At 46.2% G+C, this 16,768-nt stretch overlaps 1 protein-coding gene across 2 annotated transcripts in view; it reads left to right on the top strand.

Moving 5' to 3' along the window:
• Nucleotides 1–1,109: 1,109 nt before the first annotated feature.
• Nucleotides 1,110–16,768, top strand: part of ATF7IP2 (activating transcription factor 7 interacting protein 2) — a 31,544-nt gene continuing 15,885 nt past the window's right edge. Inside the window, exons 1-4 of one of the 2 annotated variants that reach the window (XM_069983672.1) lie at nt 1,110–1,360; nt 10,571–11,375; nt 12,015–12,106; nt 12,509–12,643. In XM_069983672.1, the coding sequence (XP_069839773.1) occupies nt 1,334–1,360; nt 10,571–11,375; nt 12,015–12,106; nt 12,509–12,643 (1,059 nt within the window). In that variant the 5' untranslated portion in view covers nt 1,110–1,333. Of the gene's footprint in view, nt 1,361–1,536; nt 1,640–10,570; nt 11,376–12,014; nt 12,107–12,508; nt 12,644–16,768 lie in introns of those variants that run through there. The other variant, XM_069983673.1, reaches the window with a different exon arrangement.

Below are 16,768 nucleotides of genomic sequence, written 5' to 3'. Positions count from 1 at the left end.
GGGCTCCAATATTTGCCTTGACAGCCATAGGCCTAACCAAGGCTTCCAGAGCGACCATGGCTGTGTGGCCATTGGGCTGTGCCAGAGACATGATCTGATGGATAGGCATCACAGCGGTGTACAGAAGATACAGAAGTGTGACCTTCCTTAGAGGGGAAGATACAGAAGTGTGACCTTCCTTCAGAGGGGAAGATACAGAAGTGTGACCTTCCTTAGAGGGGAAAATACAGAAGTCTGACCTTCCTTAGAGGGGAAGATACAGAAGTCTGACCTTCCTTAGAGGGGAAGATACAGAAGTCTGACCTTCCTTAGAGGGGAAGATACAGAAGTCTGACCTTCCTTAGAGGGGAAGATATAGAAGTCTGACCTTCCTTAGAGGGGAAAATACAGAAGTCTGACCTTCCTTAGAGGAGAAGATACAGAAGTCTGACCTTCCTTAGAGGAGAAGATACAGAAGTCTGACCTTCCTTAGAGGGGAAGATACAGAAGTCTGACCTTCCTTAGAGGGGAAGATACAGAAGTCTGACCTTCCTTAGAGGAGAAGATACAGAAGTCTGACCTTCCTTAGAGGGGATAAAAAAAATAACCAAAGGAAATGTAAAAAAAAGCCTCCACATGACGCCTTCAGAATGCAGCAAGGGAGACTGAGCCTTCTCTCTCATAGTAAGATGCTTTCTGTTGCCCATGGCAACCAATCACAGCTGAGCTTTCATTTTACCAGGGCTATGTGAGAAACGAAAGCTGAGCCGTGATAGGTTGCTACATCTGGGCTCATGGTTTTAGTGTGCAAAATGCCAAAATATCTAAAAACCTATACTGAATGCATGTGATATGGCTACATCTGTACTGAACCAAAGAAGAGAGATAACGTGCCCTTTTACCACTTGATGTCACATACACGTAAAACATATACAGGAACACTGCGGGCTCGTTGAGTTTCAAGGCCCAAATATTGTCCTCCGGATGTTGAAGGGTTAATAGTTACAGCAGACAACATATTGCTCCGTCACCTGGTGCCGGTAGGGGGAGCCCTTCCACACATACGGCCTCCTGCCCGCGCTGCCGCCTCAGCCTGCCTCTATCACTCACTGCCTGGCTCCTCAGCCCAGCCTCTAGTGCGGCCGCTCTCTATTTACCCACAAGCCCCTCCTCCTACCCAGACCCTCCATGTGTCTCCCGCGCGCGAGTTTCGTTCTCATCACATGATCCGCCTGACAGAAACGCCCCCTGTTCGTGACGCGCGGTCGATAGGCGTGGCTACGGCTGTTGACCAAGTTTGGGACCAAACGGATACGGTCCTCCACGTGACCGGGCTACTGGAGCGGCTCTAGAGATGGAGGCGGCTGCGTGTAACGAGGAGGTGAGTGGAGAGAACGTGGGGCGGACCGTGCAGGAGCAGTGAGTGCCGTGACTGGGCTCACAACAATCTGCCTTAGTTCACGTGAGACTGGCAGCTGTTGCCAAGGTTCTGTGCGCTGTTCTCGGTTTATAAATAAAGATTTGTAGTCAAACTTTTTAGCGGGACTGTTCTTTATGAGGCTGTGTGTTGTCAGGGAGTCGTGGGGGATTAGTGAGGGAATCCCCCTCTATACATACAGTGTATGAGGCCGAGCACTATGTCATTGCTGCATGACAGAAGGTACAGCGACATATAGGGGCTGACTGAGGAATGGCCACCATAGGCTGTTAGGGCCTCATCTGTCATGACTACCATAGCGACCAGTCACAGCTTTCATTTGTCTGCAGCAGTTTAGGAACAGTAAGCTGGGCTGTGATTGGTCGCTATGGGCAGCAAAGATGGTGTTGCTGCTTTGATCCATGTGGTTGTTCTATTTAAAGGGAATCAATCAGAACGACTGTGCTGCTATGGTTCCCTGCTAAACAGTGTAGCTCCGCTGTGCGGCTCTGCGACCAGCTGCTTTACAGCCGGGAAATAGTAGTTTTATTTCGCTGTGCAATGACGAGAGAGGGGCGGTGGGAAGCTGCCTGTGACTAGTCACCACTTTCTGCCTGTCAGCGCGCAGTGTGAGAAGGACGAGAGAAGGGCGGCGGGAGCTGCCTGTGACTAGTCACCACTTTCTGCCTGTCAGCGCGCAGTGTGAGAAGGACGAGAGAGGGGCGGCGGGAGCTGCCTGTGACTAGTCACCACTTTCTGCCTGTCAGCGCGCAGTGTGAGAAGGACGAGAGAGGGGCGGCGGGAGCTGCCTGTGACTAGTCACCACTTTCTGCCTGTCAGCGCGCAGTGTGAAGGACGAAAGAGGGGCGGCGGGAAGCTGCTTGTGACTAGTCACCACTTTCTGCCTGTCAGCGCGCAGTGTGAGAAGGACGAGAGAGGGGCGGCGGGAAGCTGCCTGTGACTAGTCACCACTTTCTGCCTGTCAGCGCGCAGTGTGAAGGACGAGAGAGGGGCGGCGGGAAGCTGCCTGTGACTAGTCACCACTTTCTGCCTGTCAGCGTGCAGTGTGAAGGACGAGAGAGGGGCGGCGGGAAGCTGCTTGTGACTAGTCACCACTTTCTGCCTGTCAGCACGCAGTGTGAGAAAGACGAGAGAAGGGCGGCGGGAAGCTGCCTGTGACTAGTCATCACTTTCTGCCTGTCAGCGCGCAGTGTGAAGGACGAGAGAGGGGCGGCGGGAAGCTGCTTGTGACTAGTCACCACTTTCTGCCTGTCAGCGCGCAGTGTGAAGGACGAGAGAGGGGCGGCGGGAAGCTGCTTGTGACTAGTCACCACTTTCTGCTTGTCAGCGCGCAGTGTGAGGAGGACGAGAGAGGGGCGGCGGGAAGCTGCTTGTGACTAGTCACCACTTTCTGCCTGTCAGCGCGCAGTGTGAGGAGGACGAGAGAGGGGCGGCGGGAAGCTGCCTGTGACTAGTCACCACTTTCTGCCTGTCAGCACGCAGTGTGGGGATGATTGACAGGCAGAGAGAGGCCACTAACGGTTCTCTCTATCTGTCAATCATCCCTGCACTGCGCACTGACAGGAGGAGAGCTGTGACTAGTCACAGATGGCTCCCTGCCCAGATGACCAGTTGCCATCCCTTTATTACTTTTTCCCTGCTGTAAAGCTTATTATACTGTACAGCAGGAAACCATAACAGAACAATCATGCTGCTTGGTTCCCTTTAAAGTGACTGTACCACCAGGTCCAGGCTAAAGCACTGGAGGCGGGTCGACCCACCCTTAGTGGGAAGAAACCCCAGCCCCTCCATGACGTCACTCCATTAGAATCAATGGAACCCTATCATAGAGGGGCTAGGGTTTCCTCCCACTAAGGGTGGGTCGGCCCGCCTCCATTGCTTCAGCCTTGGCCTGGTGGTACAGTCACTTTAAAGAAGAACCCAGACTGAAATTTAAAAATCCTCTGGGGGGGTCATAATAAAGAATCATACTTGCCTGTCTCCGTGCCCCTGCAGCACAGCTCAAACACAACCTAGATTTGTCACTACAAACAATGTGCTTCCAGTCCATAGCAGTATACGTATCTTGTTCATGACACCACTACAAAGGCTCTGTCAATGGACCCTCCAAAGCCTCTTCACCATGTGTGCTAGACCCCATGTAACTACTGGAGCACTGTAAGAAAGAGGTCTGGTCTTATAAATCTCATTCCTTTCCACCATATGTCTGGGTACAAGGGTTGGCAGGAAGGTGCACTATAGGAAGAATAAAAGCCATCGGGAAGTGTTCAGTGAACATCTAGATCATGGGTCTCCAAACTACGGCCCTCCAGCTGTTGCAAAACCACAATTCCCATCATGCATGGACAGCTACAGCTTTGGATTTGGCTGTCCAGGCATGATGGGAAATGTAGTTTTGCAACAGCTGGAGGGCCACAGTTTGGAGACCCATGATCTAGATTGTGCTGGTAAACATACATACAGCCATAGGCTCAACACTACATACAATCCTCATGTTAACATACTTGCAGATACTACAGGTCACTAGAGCTAGCAATACTACAGTGATTGTTTGGGGGGGGGGGTGCATCAGAGGTCAAAAAGTCATTTGGAGGACACAGGCATGTACATTCATTTGTACATATGTTTCTGAGCTCTAGCCTATGCTGCCCTTAGACATGTGATGTAATGTGGGAAGGGCCAGAGGAAGAATTTTACAGATTTTTGTTCAACTTTTTTAGCCATGTGCACCCAAATTTATTTTTTGTTTGTCTTTAATGTACAAACTAAACTAGCTCTCCTGCCAGCCCCTACCCAGAGCTGCTGAAGAACATTGCTCTACGTGCAAGTCTGCAAAACCTGCTGTGTTCACTGCCTGCTCCTCAGCTTGTGGCATTGTTCAGCATTAGGCAGCATGCTGTAAACATTTCTCTTCAGGGCTGCCGTCAGCACCCGGCTTACTAGGGCAAGTGTCGGGGGCCCACAGCGCCTCTAGGGGCCCAGTCCTTGTACTGCACTTCTTTTTTGTACTAGGTTTGCCCGTCCAAAGCTGAAAACTGAGCAGGATGAGGTCTCCTGGCATGTGTGACATCAGTCTTCTCTGCTGGGACTGCTCCGCGTAGCTGCCCCCTGCAGGAATCACTCACAGGCCATGCAGCTGGTGACTGAATCTATAAGTTATATCCCAGCAGCACTACAGGCCTGCAGTCACCCTCTGCCCTTCTGTCCTGGATGTTTGACCTCCTCCCCCCAACTGTGTCACGCTTAGCAACACTTACTGACTCCCACTGTCTGCTTATCATGTTACCTATGGGACACCCGAGGAAATCCAAAGGCCATGGCTGCAAACAAGGGAGCTTCTGCAAACAGCAGATATGGGAAAACCACTCACAACAGCTTCTGGACAAGCACTGTGTGTGTGTGATGCCCTGACTCTGGGGCTGTCAGAAATTGGGGGATCCTGCAGTGTCCATTGTCAAGGGGAAAAATGGAAGAAGCAGCCTGTGCAAGATTAGATCATTTGTAGTGGCAGAGCTATAAGGAAGAAACTGGGCGACCGCAGAGCCCCCTTGTCAGTGAGAGGGGCAACATTGTGTGCCAGGCAGAGGATGGGGTCATTGATTATCACTTGGTGTAAGTCAGTCCAAGGACTGCATGCAGCTGCAGATATCCATGTTTTAAAGGGAACCAATCACACACAAATTGGCCATAAAGATAAGGAAACGTGCTGGTACATCAGCCAGCACGCTTCCTAACCATCCCCCTGTCCCCTCCGTCCCATGAACATTCAGCCCGCAAAGTTAGTTTAATAGTGTCCCGCGCTGTATGCAAATTACCATGTAAGTAGTCAAGGTGGGCGGGCGGCTGGTCAAGTAGTCCCGGTGGGCGGGGGCTTCGTCATGTAGTCACAGGCTCCTGGGCCGCCTCCGGTGCTGTAATCACGCCCCTCCGGGCGTGTTGTAAAGCGGCTCCTGGTGACGTCACTCGGGGGGGGCCGGCATTGCACGTCGGCCGCGCCGACGTCTTTACTAAGCTGCGCGTGCGCAGTACAGTGGGTGAAGCCGCTGCTGTACTACGCCGCGCAAGCGCAGTACAGCAGCGTCTTCTCAGGCTGCACTGCGCATGCGCAGCTTAGTAAAGACGTCGGCGTGGCCGACGTGCAATGCCGGCCCCCCCGAGTGACGTCACCAGGAGCCGCTTTACAACACGCCCGGAGGGGCGTGATTACAGCACCGGAGGCGGCCCAGGAGCCTGTGACTACATGACGAAGCCCCCGCCCACCGGGACTACTTGACCAGCCGCCCGCCCACCTTGACTACTTACATGGTAATTTGCATACAGCGCGGGACACTATTAAACTAACTTTGCGGGCTGAATGTTCATGGGACGGAGGGGACAGGGGGATGGTTAGGAAGCGTGCTGGCTGATGTACCAGCACGTTTCCTTATCTTTATGGCCAATTTGTGTGTGATTGGTTCCCTTTAAAGTTATCTGTATGTGGATTATGTAATTCCTGAAATATGTCACCTCTATTATCTATCGCCTATTGAGTTTATCCATTTGGTTTGACATCTCCGGAGGCTTCAGAGCCAAATACTTGTTTCCCATGGAGTTATGGTCTCAACATACAATGTTCCTCTCAGATCCAATGTGTATTGTATGTTAAGGAACCACTGTTTTTCATATCTATCTACCTTGGTTGAACTTAACGGACTTTTTTTCAACTGTATTAACTACAGTGGTGCCTTGGATTACGAGCATAATTCGTTCCAGGACCCTACTTGTAATCCAAATCCACTCTTAAACCAAAGCAAATTTTCCCATAAGAAATCACTGATATGCAGACTATTGATTCCACACCCCAAAAATTATTTATTATTCAGAATAACTATGTTAAACAGATAAAACAAACATTCAGAAACAGCAGAATATGTGATATTATAAGTTACTGTACAGTAATGGAGAGGATGGGGAACACAAGGGCGGACAGAGAATGCAGGGAGCATGAAGGACTGAGCAGGACAGATGTGGGCACATACATGCAGCACTCTCTGTCCAGGGAGAGAGGGGTTACAGCTATGAAGAGATTACCTCCACAGTCCTGTCCCCTGATGTAAGCCCCAGTCTTAAGTGGATCTACTATGATATGGAAGGTAAGAAAGACTTCCTGGGTCAGAGTACAGTGCTGTAGACTCCGCTATACAGACCATGCCCCTCCTCCACTCCTGCTCCCACCCAGTACAGAGAGCTCTTAAACCAAAGCAACGCTCTTACACAAGTCATAATTTTGAAAAACTGTGAGCTCTTAAACCAAGTTACTCTTAAACCAAGGTACTACTGTATATGTATCATATTTAGTGGATGATCCCAAAAATACAAAATGTTAAAGGAAGCCTATGTTGCCATGTTTTTGTAGCGCTGGATAACCCCTTTAAGCTTAAAAGGGTTATCCAGCACTACAAAAACATGGCCACTTTTTCCAATCTCTTGTCTTCAGGTAGGGTGGGGTTTAAAACTCAGTTCCATTGAAGTAAATGGAGTAAATTGCTAACCACACCTGACCTGGAGACAAAAGAGGGGGAAAAGTGGCCATGTTTTTGTAGCCCTGGATAACCCCTTTAAAGACGAGCCTCCTAAAATGAGAAAGGGAGGAACCAGGCAACTGGAGACCATAAGCTATGAGGCTATGTTCACACATAGTATTTTGGTCAGTTTTTTTCATCCAAAACCTGGAGTGGGTTGAAGACACAAAACATTTACAAATCTTTCTATTATAGTTTTTCTGTCAGTTCCTCTGCTGATTTTGGCTACAAATTCTTACAGAAATACTGTTGCTGGGTCCGGGCTCACTGACAGTCTGCTTAGCTAATCCCTGGCTGTGGTGGGTGAGCGCAGTGATTGGCTGAGCTGTTAGTGAGCCCGGACCTGGAGAAGCAGACAGGAGCGCATCAGAGAAAAGAGGGTGAGTAAGCATGGTGTCTTTAGTATTCATTTATTATTTTACCGGCCTGGCATAGTAGTAGTTAAAGAAAGCTGGCACTACATTCTCCCAGTGGAATTACGATCCGATCCGATAAACTAACTTGTCCCTTATCCACAGGGTTTGTCTTGCCGCCAAGCACATGGATTTCTACCAGCCCCATCAGATGAATTTGCATACAGCAAAATAACGTGCATGGACCTTTTAGGACGGCACATGGAGACCCTGTGGTTCCAGATTTCAGGGCTGTAGGCAGTCAACATTGCAATGTATAGAAATACACATTATTATTATCACTGTATGGGGCCTCCATTAATAAACATAACAGACTAATACTAGTACAAGGTACAGTGCAGCCCCATAGACTGCTAGCAGTTTTGAGCTTGACATCTGGTAACCTGTTTGCCTGCCTACTGTGATTCTCAAAATGCAAAGACATTGTTCTTCTATTGTAGGAGAAAATAATGGGTCCACTGATGTGACACTGACACCATGGTTGGAGGAAGTCTCTGCATAACCCTGTATACCATAGTGTTAGCAATGAGTATATAGTCAGGAATCTCCCCTTAGCTCAGTAGCTGTATCTGAAGTCATCAGAATGCAGAGCTGTTACATTATGTCACAGTGTGGTGTTTATCCGGGGTTGTCTTTAGGGATGACTTCTGTTTAACACCTTTGCCTTGGGTAGCGAAAGACCTTTCTTTGAGTGGAACGTCACCTCGGTCTTGCTGTGACATCTGCATCTGTAAAATGAGAGCGTGCACTGTTATTACATCTCTCCGCAGAGACCTGTTCTGTGTTAGAAGCCAACACAGCAATGAAAAACACTCAAACTACAGTGAAGGGCAAATAAGTCTGTATACACACACACCTTGCACCAGCCCTTTAACGGACCCCTCCATCTAGCAGTCCATTGGATCCCATGCAGACAGGATAGTGTCTCTCAGCTGTCGCACAGTAGGTCCTGATGTGCTGGAACATTCCCTTCTATCTCGTCCCAGAAATGCTCCATAGGATTAACATCTGGTGGCTATACATATATATATTTTACGGTGCTGGATGCCAGAAATTAGCAGTGTTCTGGTAGAGGGAAATGTTAGATGCAGTGAGGACCAGCCATCATCACAATGGTTGTGCCTCATCTCTATACATCCCATTGCCTCTGTAGCTTTTAGTCCCCATTAAGTGTTGCAGGAGGTATCTGCCACGCTTAGGAGAAGGCTATGAGCAGGTTACCAGCAGTGACAGGAGAAAGAAAACCTACTGACTAGAGCGTACCGATAGTAAGAGTATGGGTACTATTACACAAAGCGATTTTTTTATTTTTTTATTTTTTATTTTTTTGACAACCAACGATTACCGATAAATGAACTCAAACGACATGAAATCGTTCACCCAATTACACAGAACAATAATCGTTATTATTGCTACTGCGAACGACCGAATGACGTCCTACTACTTGCAAACGATTTGTGAACAAAAAACGATAAAAATAGGTCCAAATTCTATTAAAAGACCAACGATTTTTTGTTCGTCGTTTAATCGCCTGCTATTACACTAAACAATTATCGTTCAAATCCGAACGATTTAACGATTTTTCGAAAGATAATTGTTTCGTATAATACCACCCTATGTGTATTCCTGACCCTGGTTGTCTGGGTGGATGCACAGTAGGCCCCATGAAGCTGAAGAGTTGCTGTGTGTGGTGCTCGAAAAAGTCTGATACTCTATAATATCTATAATACTTTAGATGGCTAGTTACTTGATGATGAAATTAAGTGAATTAGCTTTAATCCCATTATATCTGTGTTTAAAATGAATTGGGGTATGACTTGTGTGTGTGTGTGTGTGTGTGTGTGTGTGTGTATATATATAAATGTATTGGGCGCCTAGGTTAGTCAGAGCACTGTATTACCACTAAGTGGGGTGGGATGGGGGGGGGGGCTTGTTATACCATATGAGAGCTGTCAGCACTAGATAGAGCAGGAAATAATGAACATGAACTGATGACGCAGCTCTGGGCTTGGTTGTGCAATGAGGGCCGTGTGGGCTATGCTGTCAAGTGATCATTGTACACAATTGTCAGCTAGCTAGGGATATAACTAAACCATAGTCTTTAGACCACAGGAATGGAAGGGCTTTGTAGACAAAACATTGACAGGTGTGATGTCCCTTTCAGCAATGAGGAGTTCTGAAGGCTAGAACATGGAGGTAATAAGGTTTATATGAGGGCTTCTACATACAGTGTTAGAATGCCACGTCTGCTCAATTTTTTTTTTTTGTAGAAGTATGTATTTGAGTTTTTGCTCGTAATATAGTTAATAGGATAGTTGACGCTATGGCCTAAATGTATGTTCTGCTTTATCACACAGATCTCCCTGCATGTATATAGAATATGCTGCAGAAATCCAAGCCATACCTTCCGATTTCTACTATGTATACACTACTGCTGCGATGGATACCTTTTTTTAATTTACTCAGCAGGGATTTAAAATCTGTGATGGAAAAAAATCTGCATAGTGTCAATTACTCCTCATATACACACACAACTCTGTATTTGCCACCTGGCAGTGTATAGATGGGAATATGAATCCATGACAGCATTGCACTTGACAAACCAGATGTTATCAGAATTGCAGGAGCTTTAGGTTTTGGTTATGCAACTTCATGCAATTCTTTTAAAATAATAGTATATGGCTTTCATTTACATATTATATATTCTTTAAAAATAAAGTCAGCAGAGAAAAAAATATATATAATTTTATTTTCTTGTGTGATGAGGGATGTTTATGTCATCCATAGCCGTCACAGTTTCTTACAGGCTGCGTATACGGGTGGTTCTGGGTTTCCTTTCTACTATGAGTCCTGCGTTGTTGCAATGTGCTGACAATTCCCATATGTCTTGTCATGTATCAGAAGTGCTTGGCCTCTTGAAATCTATTTTTATATCTCACGACAGCTGTCCTCTTTATTACTAACATGTATATATAGACGTACTAGCAGTATGTATAGATCTGGATGGCCCTTGGTGGTGCTGAGCTGCACTTCCCTACTTTGATTTTGGCCTAAGCAGAAGTGTGACCCCTCTACCAATAGGAAGTCATAGCATAAGCTAGTTAATAAGAATATTCCTTTCAGATTTGGTGCTCTATAAATGTTGATCTTGACACTGTGTACTGTGTGATTTCTTCTAGGTCCCCCTAATTTTACCTACAAATGGGTCGGTGAAAAAGAAATTCAGAGCAAGAAAAACAATGACTGCAAGCTGTCGACTGCAACTGGCCACACTCAAACTGAAAAACCCATCCAAAAGTGAGGACCCACTTAAAGATACCCCCAACAAAACTCTTCAACAGACTGCAGTCTTCTCTGAGACCAACTTTACTGCACAAGATACCTCCGTGTCCAAACTAAATAAAAGCCCGGCTGTGTTCCCCAATGAACTGAAGGTTTCCATAGAGGTTTCTGAGGTGGACTCTGGCATTAACATTGGTTGTTCATATAATGAAACCTGGGAAGGAGTTCCCAAAAAATCAGAAGATGTCCCATTCTCTCACACAGCGCATTTCATGGTTCGAGATTTCAACACTGCTGCAACAGAAAATCACATAACTAGTCTAGATCAAGTCACGTCGGTTTCAGATACTGGAAGTGCGATGTTGAGCGAGGAGACGCTGCAGATTGCCCAGAGTGTGCTTGTGCAGGATGAGAAAATAGAGCATGAACAGACAGATATGGAATGCACCACCATTTCCAACAATCTGAATGCATCCATATCTGTAAAAATAATCAATAAAGATGAGAACTTCACAAAGACATCATCCATCAATGATGTGAGCATGGAACGACCTCCAAATACAGAGAGCGATGCCCCCACCAGAAACAAGACTGATCCATCCAATGGCACTACTGACTGTTCTAATGCACTTAACTATCCATCAGGACTTATTGCAGTCTCTGACTCTGTCCAACCCATGTACGAGGATGATACTGCTGTTGGTAAGTCTTGTTTGGTTCTGAAATGTGAGTAGAATACCATGTTGGCAGTCCAATATATAATCCGGTACATTTTCTACTTTCTGAGAAGCTTGCATTACATAGCAACAAAGTACTGCTTCTATGTAACCTATGAATTCCAAAAGTATGGTATGCACATAGAAGTACTGATCTAATAAAGGCCTTCTCAAAGTGTCCTGCTTGGGCCTCGCCAGTTAATCTATGGTGATTCTGAGTCCTTAACAGTGACAAAGGACCATGCATCAGCAAATGCAGCACCCATAGCACACCCAACAGAGCCAACTAAATAACAGGAATGTAGCATATATAATATCCACTAGGAAAACCAGACACAATCGTGCAGTATAAAATACTTCCCTAGCAGCACAAACCGGTACCACAGTGCAGGACACAATAGCCCTCCTAACAGCACCAAATACCGCAGTGCAGCAGACTATCCCCAGAAGGACAGTACATTTACCATAATGGTATGTTCACACTGAGGAATCCAGGTGGATTCCTCTCCCTAGTACCACCTAAGCACATTGCAGCTCAAACTACTTCTCCAATAGTGCCAAATGCCACAGTGTGAGTGGTATGAGGGTGTAATTTAATAGCATTTTATTTTTGTTCTTCATGAAGGTGATTGTCAGAAGAAGAGGACTTGCTCGGAAAGCAGCAATGTTCCTGATGCGAAGCGGGCCAAAACATCAACCAGTGTTCTATTAGATAAGGTGCGTAACTATCCATTACCAAAATGGAACAGAGAAAATAGATTTGAACTGAGAATAAATTCTGGAATATTGAAGTACAACCTTTTCTCATTGATGTTGGCTACTTCCTGAGCATATTGTTTTATGTGCTTCAGTCCAGTGTGAGGAGTCTCCTCTTCAGGTTGCATAGAAAAATGTCTTACATCCTTATTTAACCTTTTGTGTTAAAGGGCAACTCCACCAAATTTTTTTCTTTCAGGTCAACTGGTGTCCGAGATCTCTGCAATGTGCAGCGCTGTCTTTGCCATCTAACCTGACAAAACTACCAGCGATCCTGTTCTTTATGTTCTTTATACTCTTATGGCTCATAGTGATGAAAAAAATGTTCTTGTAACTTGTTTATTTTTAATTTTTCTACAACAGGTTCAGTGTCTGATTGACAGGCGCATACATATGCTATTTGAGGAAACATATGACCAAAAATTAGAAACTTTAATGCATCAAGTCAATCGTATCCAAAGAAGCAGGAGTCGCACTAATGAGATTGCTAGACACGTGGTAGGTTTACACTTTTTTACCCACATCCCATGTCCCTGGAAATGGCACAAACGATCACTGTACCCTCTAACATGAATATTTTTAACTTTAGTACAGTAATAATACATATTTATGAAAATCTGAATAAAAGTACATGTTACAGGTTTGTATAAACCACAAGTACTGTTTTTACATCGCTTATGTGTCTCTGGATAATTGATTTGTATTAGACAATGATGTAATGCGGTCTTTGACAATAAAAAAAATTATCTGATTTAAAAACAAGTACTATTGTAGTATTAGATCTGCAATATTCATGTTAACTGGGTTCCATGTTCCAATGTGCTAAAAAGTTGTACATACAAGTATAAAAACAAGGCAAGTGTTATAGACAAAGATAAGTTAAAGGGATACTCCGGGTAGAGGTTAAAAAAAAAAATTAAACTTCTGCAGAAGCATAACGCATTACTTACCTGTCTATCCCGGTTTTGAAACTACCAAAAATCCATTTGTTTGGGGTGTTTTTGTTCTGTTTTGTGTTTCTGTGTTTCCTGGTTCAGCAGTTCCCAGAATGCAATGCTTTCCCTCAGCTTACCATCACAGTCCCCCACCCATCCCAATCAGTAAAATTATGCTGCACCTGCTTCTGGCCGGACAGAGATGGGGAATCAGTCAGGGGATTGGGTTATCCAGCCAAGCCTCCTGTGCTATCACGCCCTGCCCCCTGTATGCATCATCAGCAAACACACACACAATGTGAGACAGAGGCATGGAAGATTTGTCTCCTAGGGGGGGGGGATAGCAGCAGGAGACAATGTGACTTGGCACAGGGGCCATTTTTTTCACTTCCTGGATTTCTGTCAGCTACCAGTGTAGCAGAACCGTACAGGTACAGTAATACATTGTATAGACTAGGGATGCACGATGCACCGAAATATCGATACTGCTATCGATATTCCGGGCATAAAAACGGTTCGGTACCAGGATTTCCTGGTATTCGATACTTTGTTAAACTGCCTAATACAGCAGCTTAATATAAAGTATAGTGCAGAGAACATGACCGGCAGCTAGCTGAGTGCCGGCCATGTTCTCAGAGCGCCCCCTGCCCCCTAGAGTCACCACTGCTGCCTGCCCACCCTCCGCTCCCGCCGGCGCCAAATTCAAATAGCCGGCACTTAGCGATAGCTTGTGCCGGCTATTTTACTGTGTACATGCAGCTGTCACACTGACAGCGGCATATAACCCCTCCGGAAATGATCATTTAAGCAGGGAATGTCCATATGCCGCCCGATCAACTATACCCCCCCCCCCCCCCCCCGTACCATAGGTGCAGCGGCGGGTCGCGCTATGCAGCTAGTTGATCCTGAGTGCTCAGTTTAGAAGCGGCTCGCTGTGCTGCGGCAGGGCTGTGGAGAAGCCGGACTGTACATAGTATAGGCCGCCTAGTATGCCTGTCAGTGTCTCCTCACTGGGGGATGAGACACTGCACGTCTAACTCCAGGGGCTGAGTCCGGTGACGTTGACGGCTGTGGTGGTGCATGAGCAGGGCTGCCTTTTTAACTCCTGTGCTCACTTCAAGGCTGATAGGTGCGGCACTGTAGACTTGCAGAGGGCTGTGGCGGGGGGGGGGGGGAGCTCGTCTCCCTCCTTGCATATTGGTGGGTTTGGGGCCCTCTTGAAGACAAACGGGCTGGGGACCTGGCAAATTAATGTTTCTGGTACGTCCCGCAAGCCCCGTCCCCACCGACAAGCCCCGCCCCCGGAGCCCACCGCGGGTGGGATACTGACTCTCTCCATGCCAAGTTGCCACAATGCAGCCTCCTATCTATCTATCTCCTATCTTTCTCTCTCTCTGTGCAGAGTCTGTATATACTGTGGCAATCTACTTCATGTACACTGTTCTGACCCTGGTGCTGTGTATACTTGCACTGGCACCTCTCCTTGCCTTCTAGGATTTTTTTGTAAAAAGAGAATTGTCCTTAATGTTATTTAAAAACCGTGCATAACTACTGCCCCCAGCATACCCAAACAGCTGAACCAGTGCATAACTACTGCCCCCAGCATACCCAAACAGCTGAACCAGTGCATAACTACTGCCCCCAGCATACCCAAACAGCTGAACCAGTGCATAACTACTGCCCCCAGCATACCCAAACAGCTGAACCAGTGCATAACTACTGCCCCCAGCATACCCAAACAGCTGAACCAGTGCATAACTACTGCCCCCAGCTTACCCTGATAGCTGAAATGTTATTGCCTGAACTATAAAATGATTACATTCCTGATATTGCATAGTAAACAGTGTAATCGCAAAAAAGGCCAAGTCCAAATTTGCTGATTTTTAGTGAAATCGCATCCCAGAAAAAAAATTCAGTGATGAAAAGGTCACATATCTAACAGTCGAGGGGGCAGGCATGCATTATATGTCTATAGTTGTGTTTTTCTTGTTTTTTAATTCTTTATTAAGTATCGAACTGGTATTGAGTATCGAAATAAAAAAGTTGGTATCGGTATCGAACTCAAAATTCTGGTATCGTGACATCACTAGTATAGACACATCTATATAACTTTTAATGTACTTTTAATAGAAAACAAGTTTTTCTTATCCGGAGTTCCCCTTTAAGATACCCCAATATCTACTTAATAAAGGGCTCCAACTTGTGTAACAGTGTAAATATACAATTGGATATTGCCGGTCATTGACTCCTGATGTAAACAAAAGTATTCCAAGTGGCATATGAGTTTCTGCAGTGGCCCACTGCCGTGCTTTTCTTTACCGAGAAAATAGCTATGTTGACACATACAATTCTGACAGAGGTAAAAGTGCCTTTTTGCATTCTTGTGGGTATGTTTGATATGTATGCCAGGAATGTGCAGACTGCCTACAGATGCTATACTTGGGATAAGCTCTCAAGAGCTCTCCAAGTGTGCGAACAGGCAGAGAGCAGTGACTACACATGGACGGGGAGCTGCCCAGATGACTACCTGCCCGCTTCATCTGCCGCGTGCCCGGGTAATAAAACTTATTTTTCTTCTGTGTAAAGTTGCTGCTGCAGCCAGTACGTGCCGCAAGCTGCCCAGCAGCTTTATACAGTGCTGCAGGGCACCAAATCAGCACAATTGGGTCTTAACTAACTCTTGTGGCGCACAACTTGTAAACAGTCTCTGCTTAGAGTACACACCATAAACAATGACCCCCTGATAGCTATCCTTCAGCCAAACGCAAGTCCATTGAACTATCCAGGGATTAAAGGGGTTGTGTCATTAACCTCTTTAAAGTCATTGGTGCATATATGTCCAGGTCACACTATAATTATGAGATTAGTCTGATATGATTTGCCCTGCCATGCTGGTTTAGGTCCAACAAGCTGGTGGTTTCCAGTTGGTCAGTTTTTTCTAATAATTTCCATCATATTTATTACTACTACAGATGTCAACTAACTGGCCTGTAACCACTTGCATCTTCTCTACAACCCTCCTTGTTACAACAACCTCTAATCACCTGCAACATCTCATCATAGATGGGATTGGTTATACTGATTCTGCGTTTACACGTAACGATTATCATGCGAACGATCAAACGACGAGCGAGAAATCATTCATTTTGATCTTTTGAACATGTTCTCAAATCGTCGATCGTTTGCAAAAAATTTTCAGATCGTTCCGTGTGAACAGTCGTTCGCTGATGTAACCAATGTGTGAGATAGGCTTAAGCAATTGCAAAATGATCGCAAAACGAATTTTCCGTATGATATATCGTACCGTCTAAACGCTGATCGTTATGAAAAGAAAAATCGACATTGTTAATCGTACGATCGGGCCAATTGTCGTTTCGTGTAAACTCAGCATGAGCTGCAGCAATCCCAGATTGGAGTTCTTTAGGATCTCTGGTGTGGATACCATCTGGATCCATTGGTTTATTTAAAAGAAACCCGTAAGAACCCGAACTCTCGGTAATGATCCCCACTGTCTGCCCGCTTCGTGCAGCGGGCGGATCCAGCAGGAGGGCCACCTGGAAAACTGGGATACAGCCATAGCCATAGTCTGTATCACAGTTTTCCAGGCGGTCCTCCCGCTGTATCCACCCGCTCCACGGAGCGGGCAGGCAGCGGGAATCTGATGTCGAGCGTTCAGGTTCGGACCATC

The sequence above is a fragment of the Dendropsophus ebraccatus genome, chromosome 9 (genome assembly GCF_027789765.1).
Source record: "Dendropsophus ebraccatus isolate aDenEbr1 chromosome 9, aDenEbr1.pat, whole genome shotgun sequence".
Lineage (NCBI taxonomy): Eukaryota > Metazoa > Chordata > Amphibia > Anura > Hylidae > Dendropsophus > Dendropsophus ebraccatus.
The sequence above is the reverse complement of the archived record's forward strand: the minus strand, read 5'-3'. Positions and strand labels throughout refer to the sequence as shown.